This window comes from Micrasema longulum, unplaced genomic scaffold (genome assembly GCF_059751315.1).
Source record: "Micrasema longulum isolate JH-2025_06_02 unplaced genomic scaffold, ASM5975131v1 h1tg000186l, whole genome shotgun sequence".
NCBI classification, from domain to species: domain Eukaryota; kingdom Metazoa; phylum Arthropoda; class Insecta; order Trichoptera; family Brachycentridae; genus Micrasema; species Micrasema longulum.
The window spans coordinates 193058-216104 of NW_028277391.1; the positions used below are offsets into that span (position 1 = coordinate 193058).

Genomic DNA, 23047 nt, shown 5'->3' on the forward strand with positions numbered 1-23047 from the left:
TATTAGGTAAGCAAATTATTTATAAACTATTGTAATCTTTAGGTTATGTTAGACACTTTTTGTTTTTTTTTATTTCAATTTCATTTAAAATTTGTACAACTTTTACAATTAGTTAAAATATTGCGATTTTTATCACATTTACAATTTTGACGATTTTCGTTTTTAAAATTATATTTTTTGAAAGTCTGATGCACTGCACTTTAAGATGCATTTTTAAATTTAAAAATCTTTTTTTTTTACCCACATAATTTATTTTAGAATTATCGGAACAATTTTCATTTTGGACTTATAAGTCATTTTTATAATGTTTCCCTGCGATTTAAGCGCGCCGGGCGCCAATCTATGTACGTATTTTGAATAAAATTTTCCTTTTTAACTTGAGATGTTTTTTTTGTGTAAAATAAAGTTAAAAAATCCAATCCACGGAGAGAGACTGATGGTCTTCGCGGTGAAATCTGGCCTTTAGAAAACTCGACATCGTTCTTTCAAAAATCGTCCGACCAGACTCGAAAACGCGAAATTTTGAATCTGGTCCATGCGAGATGGAAAAGACGATTCTGGATGCACCCGAGGACTAGACTTCGATCGGCCGTATCAATGTCATTGCTGAAAGTATTGGTTGCGTGAGTAGTTGATGGGATTGAATGATTTGTGGCTGTTGATAAAAGTGATTTTCTAACCTTCAATTACCAAATGATTATTTATTCTCCTCGTCGCTATGACCATGAGTAGATACGGTTGCTATGGAAGACTTATTCATATCCGTAGTAACCAACAATAACAATCTCGTTTTTTTATCTCTTAACAATTCGTCAGCCCGTATCCGCATGTCACTTCAATTCGTCTGTCCGCATCCGCACGCCATTTTAATTGTCTGCCCGAATCCGCACACGGTACCATATTCTGCCCGCATTCATGTAGATATATTCATCCCCGCAATAATTTAGTAAAAATGCTCAACTACAATCCGAAGCACTACCCGGAACAATGAGCTTAAAGATTTTCGAATTCGGATTGCTGCTGTCTTGGCGTGTGCCATCAACACATATATATTTTGTATCGCCTATAAATAAATAAACAGTCTTTTATTTATATTGAAAATCGTCTATAATGATAAGTGCTTAAAATTTATTTTTTTGTTTAAAAATTTTTTTTTTTAAAAAAGCCCTATTTCAATTATTGAGGAGGTTTGACTATATTCTTCGGGCTTAAAAAGACAACAAATCATTTTTCGTTCCGAAAACTTGACGATTCCGCTAGTGAATTCTACACGTCAAGGACAGTCAGTAGAGTGAATAATCGATGGAGCTTAATAAGGATGAGGGAAGTGATCAATCTAGGACTAAGGAAGTTAAGGCCGCTAACATCACATGCTACGCAGATGATGCAACTATAGTGGCAGAATCAGAAAATGATTTCCAACGCAAGTTACGCAAGTTTCGTATATAATTTTACAAACAAAACATGAGCATTTATCTCAAATATTTTTTTATCGTATTAGAAAATGAACGTACATAAGGAGTTGTTTACATTTGTATTGTTCTACAAAATCTTCACAGCAGCATTGTGATCATCGCATCTACAATAAGTAAAGGCAATAATAAGTAAAACACACACCTTGAAATTGCTCCACAAAAAGATCAGATCGGCCACCACTGGATTCTCAAGTTATCAAGCAGATAGTAATTGATTTGTGTTTGATGAGCAGTTAGCAATTAATTTTTCTTATTTGATTCATTTATTTAGAATTTAATTTATAACATACGCAACGTCAATACGTGCAATCATCGCCTTCATGTACCTAGATAAATTATCGCAGAACTGTTTTCACGTTTTGGCAATTTATCAAACAACATGTTTACGTGAATATATGAGTTTCGTATTTGAATATTTTAATAATAGAAGTTAAATGAACGCAATGTTATCATTTGTGACGATTTTGTGAAATTGGGCATAATACTTATGATCATAATTCAAAAAGCAGAGGAAAAAAGTATTCATACATTATTCAGCATTATTTCGTTGCGCTGACAATACCTGTTAGGTTCCATAGTAAAAATTGTTGAGGTAAATAAAACAATGTACCGTTGGCCGATGAATGTTTTTTTTGCATATTTTTTTATTCATAACAAAAAGAAAAACACGTTTTTTATGTTTTATAAATATCAAGTTCATTTTCTTAAAACAAATCTGTGTTATCTTAAAGAGAAATTATAAATTATTTTATAAAAGAAAATAGCTTAACAGATTTTGCTGGCACAACGACGAAAAGTTTGAATATCATGTAAATAATAAACTCTGTTTACTAGAATTGATTCGTCATTGAAGCGGTTAATATAAAGTTTGGTTATATTTAAAAGCACATCGAGTATGAAATCATGAAAAGGAAGCCTTATAACCTTTTTATTATTTGCACTGTTTGACTCCTCCGTAGAAAGTTTCTGTAACAACCGTAATCCGCCCTTTAGATCGGTATGAAAAACGAGGAACGAACAGTTATTTTCCCGTCTCTCGGGTAAGCGCAGTTAGATGCAGTGTGCAAAGCCTTACCTAGCGCCTGCGCCCCGGGCCAATACAGCCTCCACAGGACTCAGTACGACGCTGGCAGCAAAGCGGCGTGAACGCTTGAACGCAGCATCGAGCGAGGTAAAGTAGCGTCGCGACGTCTCGACGCCGATATAATCAATGTGCGATAATTATACGACAAGCAACTGTTGCATGCGGATCCCTAAACCGAGTAAAATCTTTTCAGTTTGATTATCTGGGTTTAAAAATAGTCCAACCATTTCATCTTTTATTGTTGATGCGGTGTTAGTTTTAAAATAAATATTTCCAAATAATTAAGTTTGATTACTTTTGTTACAAAAACTTTTTTTGAACTCAATTAACGAAATAATAAAATATAGATTAGTTTCATAAAATATGAACACGTTTTTAAATAAAATTGAATAAAAATACTTTAATATTCTGACTAACCAATTCCAGAATTTTAAGTCGTAAATGCACGTCAGAAGAGGTACTGAAATAATGTGTAAAGTTTTTGAAATACTAACTACAAATCAAATTAATAGGAAAATTCGGAAGGCGAACAAGGAAAACGAAATAGATAACGAGTTTAAAGTATGGAAATAAAACTTAAAATATGTATCGTTAGCGGAGACCGTATATTTTCCTTACGATCAACAGTTCACTAATTTTATTTATGGCTTATTTGGAACTTTTTTGAATAATGGAGGAAGTTGTGACGTATTTTTCCGCCTGTAGACATTCAAAAACTCAGACAAAAGATTTTTCATTGCTTTTCAACAATACACATATTTAAAATGTATTGTTAACTTATTTGTAATTGTATCCATAGATTAATTAAATTGTAAACTTGAATTAGTCTAATGCAAAGGTGGTTAAGAATGTTTTTGTTTTTTTTAATATCTGCGTTATTGGTATATTTTCCAATTCAACAATCAAATAATGTTAAATAGTTAAAACCCCATTTGCAGGGCTTAAAATTATTTATTGGTTATTGTGCATTAATTATGAATTTCATAGTTTAAAACGTTCTTAATATTTAAGATTTGATTTTACTGAAAGAGACTAAAATCATAACTATTGATATCGGAGTTGGTTCAAAGTAAAAAGTGAATAAAATTAGTTCCTTAAAGTGCAACAATGACAATCTCTAAACGAATGTGCGCACCAAAAGGACGGCAGCAAATAAAAATAGCTTTTCTATTGATCTTCAGCATCATTTATCAAGGTAAATTAATTTAAGTATTTATTTCTATTGTTTTTAGCTGAATTAAAAATAATTAAAAAACACTTAAAGTCATTTATTATTTTGGTGTTCAAGAAAATACAATAAATCTTTTTTGCAAAGTACGTTTTTAGTTATACAAATCTTATTTTATTCAATCGTATATGAGCCGACGCGACGTGACGTTGACGGCGGATCTGCTCTAGATTAAACAATGAACAGAACCTTAATCTTACAGAATATTATCTTTATGCAGCAATATTATTTTTAGAATTATCAAAAATAAAAAGACGTTTATATAATATGTATAAACGGTGAAATAAACAACCATAAATATTTTAAATAATAAATCAATAACAAAATTTATTTATAGCTTATGAAAAATACGAGAAATCAGTCGTGCATAGTCAATACAAAGCCAATTAGATGAGTAGGTAGACGAAAAAATAGAAGTTTTTGAATAATTAAAACATAAAATTAGGTAGGTACTTATCTTATTTTAATGTACATATCTAGAAAAAACACTTACAAAGCAGGTGTTTTAAAATTATAATGTAAAATTTTATACGTATAATGTGTTTGTTGGTTTCATAAATAATTTAAAAAAAAATTTAAAAATGGCTATCAAGGAGTGTGTTGAAATGAGTTGAAAACGTTTTCATGATGAATTTATTAAAATATTTTTATAACGAGTATTAATTGTTTTATTTTTTTTATTTGTCACATGAATGAATTTGAATGTTTGTATCAAACATTATTTTTAATGCCTTTGCTTGTTTTTTATTCTACATGTAAACTGTCCCCTAGATAAGAATGCCTATGCACACATGCTGAGCGCAGTGTAAAATATATGTTATAATAGGCATTTTTATCTGGCGACGACTTTACCCTACGTTTATTTATTTAACAGAAAAAAACAGTGAACAATGATAAGATAACATTAAAAAATATCAGCGAAGTTTCTAAATAAAAATCAAACATATTAAATTTTGGTACATCAAAAGGGTGTATTTGTATTAGAGTATTTTTAGAAGTATGTTTGTGTATTTGTGTGGGAGTAAGTGTTCAGGTGTGTGTAAGCGTAAGCATCATTAAATGGCAAGTTGGAGCATATTGCAGCGAGAAAGAATGAGTCTTAATTTATTTTTAAATAAATTAAGGGACATATTTAATATATCAAAAGATAAAAAAAAAATTGTAGTTTGAGCAAGAACAATAGATGACAGAGTGTTTTACATAATTAATGCTACAGACTGGCAGATGTAATAAATACTTATTTTTTGTCAAGCGAAAGGGGACATAAAGATTAAAAGCCCTCCGGGCGTTTATACGAGTTAAATAATTAAATGCATTTGTGTACATAAATAAATACCCTATTTTATTCCTGTACCTAATGTAGCACGTGCTCCTTTATTGATCCTTTATTGAATCACAGCTAGAAATTTTACGATAGAATTAATATTATTATTACGAATAATTAAAAGAGCGTCAATTTCGTCAAAACCACCACAACACAAAAAATAAATTCTGATTGTTTTTTACAACTACCTTAAAACATAAACAAGCATATTAACTTTTACCCTACCAGTATTTAAATAATAAGGAATTCCAGCCCAACCCGGAATTGAATTTTAAAAATATTTTCGTGTACACGAGAATATTTAAAAAATTTGGAGTAGGATTAAATATCTCAAAAACGCACGCAAAAATAAATAAAAAATGTTAAAAATAGTATTCCTTTTAAAATCGTAAATAATGACGTCACTCCTTATATCTACGTGTAGTATTTCCGGTTTCCGCTTAAAAGCCTCCGCACCTTGTGAGGAACGTTTTGACCATAGAAAAAAAGAGTATAATTTGTGATTGAATAGTTTTGACATTTCAACAACGTTGCCAGATCTACCTATTTTTCGGTAGATCAACATAGAAATAAGCAAATTACGACCAACTAAATGAAGTAATCAAAGCAATATTCCATAGATTCTTGTCAGTTTTGTTATTGGCTGGAGAAATACAACATACCGCGGTCAGTGAAAGTAAGAACGGCAACCATTTCATGACGTCACTACTGAAAAGTGACACACTGATTACAGTCATTTGGCGCGGTATTCGATAAATGTAACTTTAAAAAATCATATCTTTGTAAATAACGCACAAAAAAAAAAAAATAATTTTTACTTAGTTAAATAGTACGCTAATAGAAAAAAAATTAGAGAACAGGGCAATTCCTCATTTAAATGATTTGGTAAAGAAGAACATAAATATTACTTAAAAGTAAAACCATTAAACATGTAATAAAGTCACACTCCCGTATTCATACCTAATGGTGCACATGTCGCTGCATTGGTACCTACTTTGATCCCAACGTATTTTGATCATGTAGGTAAAACAATTAGTCTTTCGTTTCATAGCCCCAGTCAAGGTACTGTGAAATATGAAAGTAAAAACTATTGACTTTGCTGTGAACCTAACCCTTCGAATGAATCGGGTTGTGGTCCTGTGGCTAGTATAACTCGGACTCACGGCTCTAAGGTCCGTGGTTCAAAACCCACTATACTCCAACTAGATTCCTATTTTCTAATGGTGAGTTATTTACAACTCGTTTAAAATGGAACTGAAAATAAAATGTTTTGTTAAGGGGAGTGGCCTAAAAAATGCTCAAATGTGATATTTCGATGGGATATTTGAAGTATTTTCAATAACTCTAGCCAAATTTAAAAAACATGTTATCAAAATCAAAAAAAAATTTTAGGGCTCAATATTCTTTGTTTTTTTTTATTTTTATCTTGTAAGTTAGTGAAAAAATTCTCAAAGATTATAAAATCACTAAAAACAGTTATTAATAGGTATTAAGCTTATTTGTAAATATGGTAGGGAATAATTTTTTAATTTATTGTAATGCTTAAATCTTCTTCTAAGTATGAAAATCTCTTATAAATAATCTTTTTAATAATAAGTTTTGTTGGGTCATTATATCGTATTGACTATCGCCATTTTAATGGTGTAAAAATCTTATACAAATCTTCATACAAAAAAGCCAGATTACAAATGTCGAATCATTTACGTTTCACTCGCCGAGAACGGTAAACGTCTCTAGCACTAAATCCACGAAACTTTTTTTAAACAAAATATACGGTATTTTTATGTACATATACAAATAATCGCACAATGGGGGAATCGTAAAACATAATTTAGAAAAGGAGAAGCAAGCAGCATTTGAGACTTTTTCACAGCTCTAGTAGAAACCGGAATGTAATTTAATAATATATAATGTAAAATATTTCAGTTAATAGGTTTACGGGCCTTCTTTTTCTAAAGGACTTTCATCATATTAAGATGCGATACTGTGCAGAAATAAACACGTCGCGTGTAATGAAAAAGATATTTAATTGCGCTGCAATTATTGTGAAAAAAAATAAAGATATTTTTATTAGTTATGTTAATAGGATTATTTATCTGTACGCGGAATAATACGATAAATTTTACCAATTTTGACAAATATCAGCTAGTGTTATATTTCTATCAAACCAAATCATCGAAAGAGTTGAAAGTTTCTATACATACATTTCTTTTTACATCTTTTACTCAGTATTTTTATTTTTACCATGTTTTTTTGTTTTTACTGTGTATTTTAATGGGTTTCTAAATATGTTTTCTACTGTTTCTTTTTTTTTTCAATATTTTTTTACTCTGTAATCTAATATGTTTTTGACTACATTGTCACTATATCTAATACTTTTTTTAATATGTATTGATTACTGTTATCCTTAAATATACTTTTTGGACTGTCTTAGAACAAGGTAAATAACCCTTTATAGATAGTTAAAGCAACTTTGTATTCTGTATACTATACATGTGTAACTTTTTTATTGCGTTAGAGTGAGATGGATGTATGACAAACGAACGAATTTACGAAATAAAATTATGACAGAATAAGCCTAATATTTTTTTGCATGAATGGTTATTTTACAGGTTAATAAAATATGAGTTTTTTTTTATTTCATTGCATTGAAAAATATTTCCCTGTAAACGATATTTTCCAAATTATTATTATTAAATAATTCTAAATAAAGCGATGTTTTCTTGTTTTTGTTTCGTTCCCGCAAAAGTGTCCATTAAATACATCCATCTCTATTTTTGTGTGTTTTCTTGGAATTAGTGACCGCAATTCTCTATATACTTGTGCACATATATCGTAAAATAAATCATGAAAATACGATAGTCAAATTTCATTTTAACTATGCATTAAAATAAAAAATGCGTTGTCACTTAAAAATCTCTATGTGCTTAAATCAAAATAGGTTTTTATAATAGGACAATTGAAAACGGGTCAATCTTTAATTTAATCTATGTTTGATTTTATTTTGAAAAATAAATAAATTAAAAAAAAAATTCAACGTAAAAACTCTTCTAATCTCTCGAATTAAATTTCAAAAGTATAGGTATTAAAATGATTAGGGTAATTCAATTTCATTCTGAGTTAGAAATGATTCATTTGCCAGATAAATATATATGCAACCCTTAGTGCTACGTGAAACAGTGTGTGTCCAAAAATTGCAATTGTATGCGTAAGTAATCTGAAACTATTTTGACGAAATTTATTCTTCCGCGCCTAGGCCATGTAAATAAAAAACCGCAAAATATTTCTTTAAAAAAAAATCTAACTTAGGTTATTTACCCGAAAGAAGCAATTGAATCAAAAACCTCAGATCAGGATTACGGTTATATTTGATGCACGTAACTGTATTCGTCATTCGTCGGGATAACAAACTTATACTATCAATAGTATATATATAAAAGTCAATGATCGTATGTGTGTCTTCGATAGACTTAATAACTACTAAGCCGATTTGCGTGCGGTTTTATTCAAAATGTTGAGCTTTAAACTAAATATTTTTATAGCTCTTACAGTCTTAAATTTAACCTGTAAAAAATAATTAGGAGTGTAAATGTTTTATTCACCGTTCATCAGTACTGTATTTGACAAGAATATGTTTACTTAAACATTGATAGGATATTATTTTTTCGTATTTAAAATGTTTGTATTTAAATGTTTGCAAATAACGTTCGATTTTTTTGGATCCCCGTCAGATGTTTACCTTAGATTCCTTATAATTTCTACCCGTTAATTTATTTTTACTGGGTTTTTGGAAATGCTCAAATAATATTACCTGACATTTTTTTTTTTGAAAATCAAATCGTATTCCTACATAAAGTGCACCCCTGTTGGTAAAAAGAGAGAAGTTTGAAATTTGTAAAAAGAATTTGATATTTAAAAATGAATTATTTCGTGATTCAGAATTCAATCATAAACAAGTATCTAGGTACACATACTTAAATACCAATAAAAAAGTATATAGTAAAGTTTTTACGCGCTTGCACCACGCAATCAGGCACTTTGGTTACGAATTAAATGACAAACACACGTAAAAAACCCGGATGGCGGTCAAAAAACGACTAAATACACATTGGACAGGACTGAGCGTTTACAAATGAGTTGAGTGTCATAATTTTAGGGAGCTCAATGCGCGTCCATGTGTATTAATAGGTCGATGGTTTTATATAATAACACCGAACCTGTTGTCACTATGGTTACGAAAAAGCATTATGAATTAAAGTTTTATAAGTATACTTAATAATGTTTAATCTTAATAGGAAATACTCTGACTTTTCTTCATACAAATGTTTCCCGAATTTTCTACCTGGATTATGCCATTAAAGCAGTGATTTATTAATTTATCTATTTCAGTTAGGCACAAAAGGTCAGACATGCAGTTGTCTTTTTTGCACAGTGTTATAGAGGCATCTGCAAGACAGTGACAGAGAAATTATCTCAAAATATTCTCACAATTTATGTTATCTGAAACACAATAATAATAATGGATATTTACATATTAAATTTCAACTAAATACTATAATCGATATAAAACTAAACTCTCGATTTTGTCCATCTAATCTACCAGTAAATTTCTGAAATATATATTTTTTGTTTAAAATCATCATGATCATCATCATCATCATCGTCAGCCGTCTCTTGTCCAATGTTGAACATAGGCCTCCCCCTTTGGTCTCCATATTTCCCTATCCTGAGCCAACTGCATCCAACCACTTCCTGCAACTCGTCTTATGTCATCAGACCACCTTGTCTGTGGCCTGCCGACACTTCTTCTACCCGTTCTGGGTCGCCATTCCAGGATTTTTTTGGTCCATCTAGAGTCTGTGATTCTGGCTATATGACCAGTAGCTCCATTTCTGGTTGGCAGCCCTATGAAATACGTTTACAATATTACTACCAAATTCAAAACATATAACATTTATATTTCCCATCTCTTTTCTTCATACAAACGTATTCCCGTATTTTGTCCCCAGAGTATGGCGCTGCATCAGTGATTTTTACACACTGCAGATATTCATTTCCCATTGACGTGTTTTTATTGTTTTGCTTTTTTGATCAATTGTTTCTTTTGTAAGCTATATTGATTTGTGTTTCAGTATAGACTGAAAATTAAGTATTTTTTTTACCAAACGTAGCTTAGTTGAAAAATGACAACTTAATTGATCCCTTTAAGGCTGAATTCTGATCAAAAATAAAGAATTCATACGATTTTGCCCTAATGTTCATTCTTAGTTTTTTTCAAAATCACACAATTAAAAAATATGTGTTTTTCTTATAAAACATAATCTGAAAAGTTTTGTACGTAAAACTTTTTTATAATTTATTTTTGACCGGCATACTATGCTTTTTAAAATTTAGGCTGAACTAAGGTACACCGGGACTCATTTAATAACAAAGTATTTCATTTAAATTTGTTCAACTGATTTAAAGATGATGAATTGAACAGGAAAGTTATTAAAGAAGATTTAAAGTTTGGTTCTTATTAAAAGCGTTTGAAATTACACAACTTTAAGTTTTTTTCCTGAATTCTAGGTTTAATTATGCCTTCAATAATATTAATTTACTTATATTTTATTTTAAAATTTGAAATACTAAAAAAAACTTTGGCAGACTTATTGCTAGAAGCAATATCTTCCAACCAACCAAAAAACAGACTGGTCAAAAGAAGAATTTGTAGATAATTTGTATTAAAAAACGAAAATAAATACATAAAAAAAAACATAACAGCTGTTTTTCTATTGAGAGATAAGGCTTGCACATATTAATTTTTAAAATGTAGAAGATATTAAAGGACAAAAAATGTCAAATCAGCTAATAAGTATGGAAGGAGTGAGAAAGAGAAACCAAGGAAGTACCGTTTAATCTTTAACAGAATATTTACTTTTCTTTTTTTTATATTGCACAAAAAAAATATACCTGTCTATTTATTATAAGAGCAAGAAATTTGTAGACGTTTTTTGTAAACCCACAAACAGACCATGTCTTTGTGGAATTATTTTGTTTACAAAAAAAGAGGTAAAAAAAAATAGCATTAAAATATAGGGAGTTCAAGATTCTGGGCATATAATAAAGTAACGTTTTAGGCGTTTCTTGAAGGTTGATAGAGAAAATCCAGTTTTTTTACAAAGAGGTAGTTCATTTCAAAGTCTAGCACCTTAAACGGAATAAGAATAGCTGAAAAATGATGTGCTTTGTCTAGAAATGGAAAGTGTTCTTTCTCGAGAAGAGCGAAGCGAAAATGATCAGAAAGGTAAATTAAATTCTCAGAAATATATTTTGGAGCGCAATGGTTGTGAAGAATATTATGAAGAAATGAAAGAGATTGAAAGTTTATGCGCTGATAAAAACGAAGCCACTTGAGTTAGAATAATAGTCAAAAAAACTAATTTTAACCCTTTTCTATGAAAACAGTTTTTTAGTTTTTTGTTGTAAACTGTTATTTTTAAAACGTCTTCAGGAAACAGCTTAATTTGTGAAAAGGTTACTGTTGCGGCTAATCTTATATCAAACTTTTTGTGATGTTATATGTTCACTTAATTGCCATACCTACTAGTTCTTTGCTCTATGTATTATTATTGTGTTTTCTTTATTTTTATTGTAAACTTTTTAAAATCATTATTATGCTGATGAAATTCCACTAGTCAATACGCTTTGTAGCTGCAAGACGTTTTGTGATATTAGTTTTTATATTTTATAAATCGTATTATGTAAATGTTATCAACTGTCAAATATCTAAATTTAGTAAATGAGGTCTAGAATTTCAACCGTCCATGCGCTCAGTAGCTGCAAGACTTGTTGTTATCTAACTTCAATTTTTAAAAAAATGTTTTTTAATTAGTTTTGTACAATATCACTTAAACTCTAAATTTCATTGTCAAATATTTTTTTTTTTAAATGTAAATAGGGGCTGGATTTTTTACTGTCCATGCTCTCCGTAGTTGCAAGTCGTGCTTTATTGTGATCTAGCGTGATCTAGCTCCTATATATTGTATTTTTTATATATCATAATTGGATACGAGGAACTAGAATCCCAACCGTCCATGCACTCTGTAGCTGCAAGACGAGCTGGGTTATTTATTTATTGTACAGCGCCCGTAAGGTGATTTTAAGAAAACTAAAATGCCCATCTCTAATTTACACACCGTTACTTACTTGCCGGAACTTGTTCCCTTACCCGCTCGCAGGTTTTTTACGACAAAGGCATAAATCGACTTCAATTTTATTAAAATGGCAAAACTGAATAGATGATAGAATAAAGAATTTTGATGACTTGAACATATTTTCTTTTTTTTTTTTTTTGCACAACAACAAGCCACAAGGCCCAATTACAGTGGTGATTTACATCATGGAACACCCAGGCTTGAGAAAAATCACATTTTATTTTTTGTGTTCTCACCGGGAATCGAACTCGGAACCTTCCGTGTGTGAGTCAAGCGTCTTGATCACTATACTACGGAGGCCGCCAATATATATTGAAACAAAAAAAAACTTTTCAAATACAAAACGGCAACTTTTTAGGTCGGCACATAATATTTGTGGTAAAATGTTAACTTGAACGTTTAATAACTAAAATATAAACTCAATTAAAAAGAAAACATGATTTAAAGATAATCATTTTACCAGAAATGATATTCAATGATTAACTAAAATTTTAAGCAATCTCTCAGGTGAATGTACGGTAAAACTCTGTACGATAGATGCACAAATGTTGAGATCCGTATATTATGTAAGGCTGAGACAAGCATTATCGACAAAATCAAAATAGGAGTTTTGCGCTGGTTCGGACATGTAGAGCGAATGGACAGCGAAAGAACGACTAAGAATATTTACAGTGAGAATGTTGATGGATGCAGAAATGAGGAAGGCCGAGAAAGACATGGTAGACCAAATCCAACAAATACTTGAAAATGGACATGTCAAAAATCGGAATAATCGGCGCGCGTGCATGAGATGATGTATGAATATAGAGGAAGCAAGATCTGTATGTAAAGCTAGAGTGAGGCGTTATTCTCTCTGCCTACCCTTACGGAAAAACGGCGTGATGGTTTGTTGTTGTTATTAACAAATAAGGTCGTGGAACGTTTTCCAATATCTCAAATAACGGATTGAACTTTTATTGATTTCATGATCTTTGAGATTTTTTTTTACTAGGTAAGTTGGAAGAAAAAAAAAATGAAAGCATAGTAGTTAAGAGCTACTGAAAGTACTTTAAATATCACATCTAAGCATTTTTCACACCACTCTCGCCTTTTTTGGTCTTACTTACGAGTGGTGGTTTTTTGATACTGCAGTGTTTTTTTTTTTGTTACAAAACTTACAAACTACTTATGAAACAGAAATTAAGTTCACGAGTTACGTTTTACCCAAATATTGTAATTTTGGGGGCCGTTTTCAATGAGTTGTATTAAATAACGCACTATTGAAATGAAAATAGGAACCAAGTTATGGTTGAGTGGGGTTTGAACTTCGGACCTCTGATCCATAAGTCCACAACACTAGCCACAGGATGTCAACCTGGTTCAAATTTATACCAGTTAAAACATTTTGTCTAAAACGAATAAACTAAAATACTTAATTTTTAAAACAATACTTGTTTGCATTATGTATATTTGTTTGTATTATGTATTTGTATTTGTATTTGTATTATGTATTTGTAACTGTACTTGTTTGTATTATGTATTATGTTAGATGGAGACTATCATAAACAGAGAACACTCCGTTTTCATTTTACATTAATTAGTTTTATATAGAATCCCTGTTTTTAAGTATGTATATTATTTTTTTGCGATAAATTTATATACAAAAAATTTAGGATTTTACTAGAAAATAATAATAATTTATAACCGTACGTCAAAATGTATTTTGACGGTCGTATATCTTCACAACACGTTTCATTTGGCGATCCTCCCCTATCGATTCTAAGCCAACGCAAAATTCATAAATCATTCAGGCGATGTATTACACGGAAAACAATCGAATAGGCGTTTCTGGAAAATGAAAGACCCCCTAATTTATTATGAGGATCCAAGTCGGACCGATTTATGTGTTTTATTCGTCATACGGTATTGCCGGCCCCGGGAGATCGGGCAAAAGTCATAAAAGATACATTATCGCCATCGAATAAATCAGTTCTTCTCAGAGCTTCTCCACAGATAAGGCTAATTTATGTGACAACATACCAACAAAATGGTTGCGGGCTGCGCGATCGTTCCGTGACGCGGCACGCCGCGCGCACACGCGCGTCACGCTGCACGCCTCACGCCGCGACGCTGATTGACGATGTCACGCCACTATGCCCGCGATTACAGCGTCATCATGCTGACTACTTACTTGGCCAACATATATACATACATATTAACCTGCATTCCCGCTTGGCATCTACCTCCGGCCTATTTTATATATATATGTTAATATGCCCCAAGCATAAATATATATAGATGACACAGTAGAGTAGACATTGAATTATTCATGCCTAATGTAACTACTAACTATGCTGCCGTTGTTTCATTTGTTCAATTTACGCACTGGAAATATATGTTTTTTTTTGGAAAATTTTTGCCCTACAACAAACAATATATTAAATATGCTGTATTTGATCTTAAAGATATTTTTTAACAGGATGTGGATATCTAAATAATTGGAACATAGTAAATATGAAAATCCAAGAGTACGGCAAATCAAAACATCGCGTTATCACTTATAACATCATCACAATATAATTTGGAGCATTCTATCGTGGAAGTTGTTCATTTTTTGCCTTGTTTTTTTACGATGAACAGGGCTCATATTTACAGCAATAGGCATGTTCTTTCTAATTGCTTTAACTTTTGTGTAACGATCAGGCGGAAGAGTCAGTTACGGCCTTATGAAGGAACTTCTCCGCATTTGCTTACTGAAGAGGAAACCGCAGAAAGCTCATTCAGGAGAAGACGGACACTATTGACTTTCAAAAACAGACCTTCCGTTCCATTTTGACAGTGTTCAGCATTTTGTGTACTTTTTTAATTTATTTTGGCAGTTTCACAGAGGGTAAGAATAGGTATTACCGGTCTCTTAAGGATAAATAATCACAAATCAGCTATTTATCAATATTTGTTTATTAAACTATATTTAGTGATGTTGTCAGTATTCTTCTAACATAACCACAATCATTGAAAACAATACGTTTTACCATTTTGACATGATCAATATAAAAAAAAAATGGATTTGACGGGTCTTTAACTCCATGGCAGGTAATACCAGTCACTTTGTTGATAATACCGGCCAAACTTTGTCCAGGCATAAGTCGCAGATATAGCCCTCAGGAGAGTCATAGCCGGAGCAATCAGCATGAGCCCAGAGACCACCTACCACACACCTGTACGAAAAGTTGTAATTTTGTCTATAATCGAAAACCAGATTAAACATTTTTCATCTAAGTTCTCGTTTTCATTAGTATCTCTCTCTTTACGCAGGTCTATCATTTCTATTTCCGAGAACGATGTACTACCATTACTCTTGTCTTTGTCTTGCAGTAATCTCCTTTTAATCTATTTTACATTAATCGATGTTACTTTTCTTCTTGTTGTTGTTTTTTTTTAGATTTAATATTTAGAGTTACATTTGTCTTTTCTATTGTCATTCTTCTATTTTTCTTCTTGATCAGAGCTTCTTTGTTGAGATTATTTGTCAAGACTCTTGCATTTCATTTGCGCTATACACATTTATTCTTGTCTCTTGATTTGTTAGTTAATTAGTGTAATCTGCAAAATATTTCAGATAATCTACGTATAGATCCTCATTAATCAACCTGTTTTTTTAGCATTGGTAGACCGTTTCTCGCGGCCCATCTGCTTCTGATGCAGTTAAATATCTCTGAGGTGGATAAATTAGCATTAGAGGAACGAACACTCCCATAGCATTCACAGCACACATAACTGTGATGATTTTATTTCTTTTTTCACTTATTATAGAGCTCAAAAACTTCTGTACTTCTCACTTTTTCAACTTTTTCAGGGTCTTAAATTAAAAAAAAATTCAATCTCGTTTGTATTGAATATTATGTTCCTTTGCAGAAACGGATATTTTTCCATTAGCTCTGTAAGAAATTTGGCAAATAGAGCTACTTCATTCTTGTTAAAGGTAGTGGCTTTATTCAGGCTCGTACTTTTAGCTTTCCTAATGAACAAGCGATTCCTTTTTATGAACCCTTTTTGCCAATCCTTACCAGCTAATATAAGAGTTTAATTAAAATTATGCTAAGAAATGTTATTTTTTACAGCATATTCATATGCCAATTTTTTTATCTGATGCGAAGTGCAGCCATAAAATATTTTCACTAGGAACTTAACCTGGGAAGCCATTTCATCTTCTTCTTCTCTTGAAAAGACTGAATTTCTTCCCAGCTGTAAACTATCCCAGTTCTTTTTCTTCAATCTTTTTTGAAGCGTAAAAAATAGTACGACAGTAGATTGAACTGCTTCTCTAATCGTTTATCTTTCATTCTCTAGTTTATAAGCTTTATGTAACTGAACTTAGCTCCATGATGCTTTTGAACGTGGTGTGCGTGTTGTTTTAGAAATTCTGAACAAAAATTAAGGTTAGCAAAAAAACTGACCAAGTACTAATTTTAATTGCGGGTAATACCAGCCAGCTTGACCGGCATTGCCCGCCTAGAAACATTTCTGTAAAAACATTTTTAGGTTAAAAACCTGTTAAGACAAGTTCAAAAACGAAGATTACTGACTAGAATAATTTTAACTAACAATGTACGCAATGAAACAAATGCTTACCTCTTATTTGTTATTATTTTACAATTGACGCACTTTCATCCCAAACGTGTGCTGAGACCTGAACGACTGTCGGTGCAGCGGCACGGGATATAGTTACACCACTCGCCTTATGTGTGTGCGCGCAAGGGAACGTAGTAATACGAGTGATATTGTACTGACCGGTATTACCTCAAGACCGGCATTACCTATTTTTACACTACTATTTTAATCATATTTAATATGACCTCACGTGATAAGTCCTTGTGACTTATCACGTGAAAATAATATGACCAAGATACACTGCGATTGGTGTACCAATGCAGTGCCCTATGCTCCATTAGGTACGGGAAAGGAAATATGATGATGATATTTGAAAAAAAAAAAATTAAGGTACCTTATTTTTAAATATCTCTATGTCTTTCAAATTTTAAGAGAAAATAATATATATCATATAATACTTCCAATTTTATTCGAAAAATCTTTATAATGAATTTTGCGGTAACATTAATTTAGAGATAAATTTATTATGGTTGTAACAATACATTATCTCTCATAATTCGTTAAAAGAAATCGTATCTTAAATGTTGTAATTATTATCAATAATACAAATATAGAGATAATTATTTCAAAATATATTATTTTTTATTTTTACCACATTGCACGAGAACATATGGTAATAAGTAAAAAGGGCCGACAAATCTTTCAAAGTACACAATTGAAGTACTAACTTTTGATTTGAGCATTTATTTTAAATATCTGTTTTATTCAGTTTTAGCTTAAGGGGCGGGGCTTACAGGTTTAACTTATGGGGATTAAATTACTGGGATAGCAATTTGCCAAATTTTAACATGGAAAACAGAGCCTGACTTCAACTTTTATATTAATAAGACTCAAATTCACGTGGGCGAGTATAAGGACAGGTAATCAATTAATTCTAGAGTATAATTATTGTGGATGCAGCGCCACCAAGAAATGTCAGTAGAAAAACTGCTGAAGCAACAGCCACCCCAGTCTTGTCTGACACTTCGCGTTTATTGCGTGTTCTTGATAATAAATCACAGTCGTATTGTTTGTAGCGGCCTGGTTACCGATGGGATCAGCATACTTTTGAGCATAGCTTCTAAATGTGACTGGCAAAGACTGTCATTTGACAAGACTATTGTCAATTTCCGACTGACTAGATTAAAATGAAGTCAACGCATTCCTGTATGTCTTTTTTTTAAAAGTCTGTATTTGAGATGTTTGCCCTTTTTTTATATTTCTTTTTCAACGTGTTGATTGTTTTATTTATTTATATACGGACTTATTTAGTCCATTAAACAAAAGTAAATACATTTAAAATATTTAAAGCATTGACTTTATGGTCAAACATTTTCCTAAATTTGATTAAATATTTGTATATAACCACTTACCGACTTTTCTATGTATACCGGTTTCGAGACGTACCCGTCTCTTCGTCAGCACATCAATTGAACCAACATGCAAAACCCACTTTACACCTTCACCAAAGTTGTTGCGTTTCAGTGCACTAATCAGTGCATGTTCTTATTAAAATGCATGTCGTGATGGTTTTATATTTTTGTGCAACAAATATGGTGAAGGTGTATAGTGGGTTTTGCATGTTGGTTTAGTTGGTATCCTGACGAAGAGACAGGTACGTCTCGAAACCGATAGACATAGAAAAGTCGGTAAATAGTTATGTAAAAATATTAAATAACATTTAGGAAATACATTTATTTATAATATGCATTATTTATATTATTTATAATATAATATTACAGGTTTAATTAAAATAAAATACAACTAAAAAAAATAAAGCTAGGACAAAAAAGTAAATATTTATTACTTCCTCAAGATAATATCTGGTTTATCTATACTGATTGTTTAAATCTAGAAAGACTTACACCAAAAAAGTCCAGATCTTGTCTTGAGTTTACGATGCAACACAAACGGGACATTGGTGCATGTAAGCCATAGTTTGCACTGTGCTGATCAAGGAACAGCATACTCTTATTTTGCGTCCAGCGGATCGAAAAACAACAACAACAATCAACGCTATCATATATCGATCAACACTAGCTACGATTTCAGTCGTTCGTTGGTGGATAAGAATGTTTGATAGGTACATTTTTGTAACTGGGAAATGCATTTATAATTGTTCTTACACTTGCAGGATGAAATGTCGAACAAACTTTATTTTTTTCAGTTGACACCCAAACTGCAACTTATCACGATTTTTAAAAATCGAAATCTTGATATCAATCCGGTTTCACTTATGAAAATGTAATAATATTTCACACATGTTTTTTTAAGACCATTTAGCACCATTTTATCGCTGTGCTCCTTTAAGTACAAAAAATTCAAACGGCTCAGCCTATTGTACATTTTATTTGAAAAGTTGACGAAGCCTCTTTGACCAAAAGTCGAGTTTTTCGTTGGTCCCTTTATACTGTCATTTTAAATAAAGTGTCTAACCTACCTATATGTTTTGCATTTGTCTCCGAAACCAAATGTTTCTATTATGAATAGGCATGAGTTTTTTTAATGATTATTGTGTATTAACGAAATCCAATAATATCATCATAATCATATCCAACAAGTCTATGTTTTACACACAGTGAACGACAGGGCAGTTTTTACATGACCAATACCTTCCTAATGAATTTGTATACCATATTTCCCCATCATGTAAGGCTTATATTCAATCAACTTAATGTAGATTTTCCCCTAAAAAAGCACGTCATTTGGCTAACAAGGTCGATACTCTAGACCCAGTGCGCGACATCTCGGCCAAAAAAATACATTTGGCAACAATATCCAAGCATCACTGCTTGCTGTTTACTGCCAACATTATGTCGTCCATATAAAACTCCTTTTGTGTTTTAATCCATTTGTCTACTGCTTTTGCAAGGCGTGAGCTTTCAATGTAAGGGACAAAATAGCAAATGAGGTTTTGATTAGACCGAAGACAATTTGGAACTAGCAATCAATTTATTATTTTTTTTAACTTTATTTATTTATTGCCAAAATCCGAGAGCGATTTTCATTTCGTTAATAAAAAACCAATAGACTACCATCTTTATCATATTTTATCAACTGTCGAAGCAGTATAATATTGCATAAAATGCAATTATAATTCAAGCCCTAATGATAAGTAAATAATTACGTACTTATTGGTTTATATATTGTTTTAGAAAAATATGAAGAATATAATTATTTTTTTGACACTTTATATACATAAACAATAAATATGAAGGGCGGGCATATTGCCTTAAGGCAACTTTTTTCTACCTACCTAAACCGTTCAGTTTGAGAAAATTATAAATACATGGACATATTGAATCTTACAATTTTATGCAAAAATTAAAAGCAAAGATTAACAAAAATATAAATAAATTAAAAAAAAATTAACACTATACTATGAAGAGAGAAAAGGGGATGGGAAGGAAAGAAGAAGGATAAAGGAAAAATTTAAATATTTAGATAGTGACATTTCAATCTTGACTTAAATGTAAATATAGAAGGGACGTCTCTAACATAAGTGGGTAGATTATTCCACAATCGAGCAGCTACTACTGTGAAAGAGAAAGCAAGAAAAGTAGAGCGATGACAGGGTATTAAAAGGGTTCTCTCGTTACTAGAACGAAGGTATAGTCCGTGTTGTGAAAGAGGTTGGATGAGCTCTCTCAGATAAACAGGCAAAGTGGGATTATTTAAAATATACATTTTGAATGAAGGCAATTTCAAAGGTTGATGGGATATGAAAAATCGATATTTTAGTTACTAAAGGAGCATTCTAGTAGCAGTTGATTTATTGGAAATTATTTTGTTCCTCCAATTTTTTACAAAAGAATAAAAAAAATCTGTTTTTTTTCAGACTTCCCTGTAATATCATATAAAGCCACCCAAAACGAAGATGGCAAAACAAGATATGCTTGACTTACCGTATTTAACTTTTTTTCAACAGACGTGACATACCACTTTATAAGTAGACAAAACAAGAAAGATTGGCATGTCATATTTTACCATCTAAAACAAAAACGACGAGACCAGATATTTTTGACATATTATCATAAATTGACAGCCATTACTTCATTTCCAAGGATGGTATGTCGTCTCTGTTGTTATGTAATAATTGTTGTAAAGTGACACAATATCTCAATTAACCATCTTTAGAAACAGAAAAAAATACAAATATAATAAAGTCCCACGGCTAATTTTCTTTAACCATTCAAAACGAAGATTTACTATATTTTCCCAAATTGTAGATTTTATCAAGCCGGTTTCGCGGTTTAGTGGGTTTCATTAACTTTAATATTATATTTTCTGTTTATGTATATATCTTCTTAAATAAAAAATAAGTATCTTCAAATGAATAAATTATTAAGAAAAACAAATTTAAATCGGGTTGAAAAATTTGGATCGGGTTGTGGTCCCGTGGCTAGTGTTGCGGCCTCATCAGAGGTCCGAGGTTCGAATCCCACTCTACCACAACTTGATTTCCATTTTTTAATAGTGAGTCATCTACAACTCGTTGAAAATGGCCTCAAAATCGAAATATTTGGGTACATTAAACGAACGCAAGTATTTATTTTTTCTTTTAAAAAAATAAAATAATAACTATTTATAATTTTTTTTATAGCCTAAAATAGAAAAATATCTTACTTAACAATCTTTTCAATAATTTAACAGCGTGTTAATAATAATCCCTACTTGAAAATAACATCTTTAACCTGAAATATTTTGAGGTGATTAAATAGTTTTATGTGCTTTTGTCATTGTTATTATAATATTATACGAGTATGTTTAATTCAGAATTTTTTTTTTCTACTTCTTCCTCTTCTGGTTTCAATTTTCCATAGTGATTTTCAGCAAAACTCTGCATCTTCTTTGCTATTCGGGTCTGTTGTGTGCGGTTCTCTTTAGGTCTATATAAGTTTATATTTTTTTCACCAGGCATCGTGATTTTTTTCTCTACTCATTGATTTTATTCATGGCATTTGACACAGTAGAAACCTAGGCGGTACGCAATGCGGTAAACAATGTGCACGCGTAGATTTCAAATATGCCAATTTGATTAAAAGTATCTATGACAATGCTGAAGAAGTACCTGTAAAAGAGAATCCAACGAGAAGACACGATATCCTTCTAACTATTTACAATGACCTTAGAATATAAATTCAAAAAACTCGACCGGGACAATAAAGATATATCAGATATCTTAATCACCTTCGGTTTGCTGACGACATAGTCTTGATTAGCGGGTATACTGAACAACTCTCTCTCATGTTAAAAGAGCTGATCATTGAATTTACATCGTACTCTCTACTCATATACTATGCATGAACTTAAATAAAACCAAAGTGATGGCTTCTATTTCTTTAGGGATATGTTTAGATAATATGCCCATAGAGGCAGTAAATGAATATGTAGATATATCTAAGACATTAAATTGTTCTCGGTAAGGAAAATCAAACAACAGAGATCAACCGAAGGGTTGGGTGATCGACATTATTAAAGTTCTTTTGAAACGACCCAAATCTTTACCGGACACGGAGCTATGAGAAGTTACGTATATAGGTTTAAATGAAGGAATGATGAATTTCGTCCATGCAATGATATTTCTTCACAGAATATTTAACATTTGTTATTTCAGTGCCCATTTTTCAGTTGAAAATGCCATAATCTTGAATCAAAATGTATGAAAGATGGAATGTCCTTAGCGGATATTCACATTGTCGCTAACAGCAGTTATCACGCGCCATTGTTCTGAGACTTTGCAACAATGGTGATTGGATTTATAAAGGTAATAAACCAAAAGCCTTGTACATGGCACGTAAGGCTACTAAATTCAGGGGTCCAAACATATTTAAAAAAAAATAAAAAGGGAGGTTTGGGTGGGGATGGGCAGCCTTCGGAAAATTGAGTCATATTTTAGCAATAAAAGCTTATGTATTGCCAGTTTTGCCGTATAAGTTGGAGGGATGGAGTCTTAAAGTGTCAACGATTAACAAAATTGAGTCCTTCGAACGTTGGTTGTGCAAAATAATACTTCGAAGCTCATGGACTGATCGTGTCTCCCATAAAGAAGTTTTGAGTATTATGAACAAAGAGAGGGAGTTACTGACCACTGTCAAAAGAAGAAAAGCC

At 31.5% G+C, this 23047-nt stretch overlaps 1 protein-coding gene across 2 annotated transcripts in view; it reads left to right on the forward strand.

Moving 5' to 3' along the window:
• The first annotated feature begins 2592 nt into the window (after positions 1-2592).
• The window catches only part of LOC148283849 (lachesin-like), a 260559-nt gene continuing 240104 nt past the window's right edge, over positions 2593-23047 (forward strand). Inside the window, exons 1-2 of one of the 2 annotated variants that reach the window (XM_088243122.1) lie at positions 2593-2646; positions 3571-3754. In XM_088243122.1, coding sequence (XP_088099248.1) covers positions 3667-3754 — 88 coding nt within the window. In that variant the 5' untranslated portion in view covers positions 2593-2646; positions 3571-3666. The remainder of the gene's footprint in view (positions 2647-3570; positions 3755-23047) is intronic. The other variant, XM_088243123.1, reaches the window with a different exon arrangement.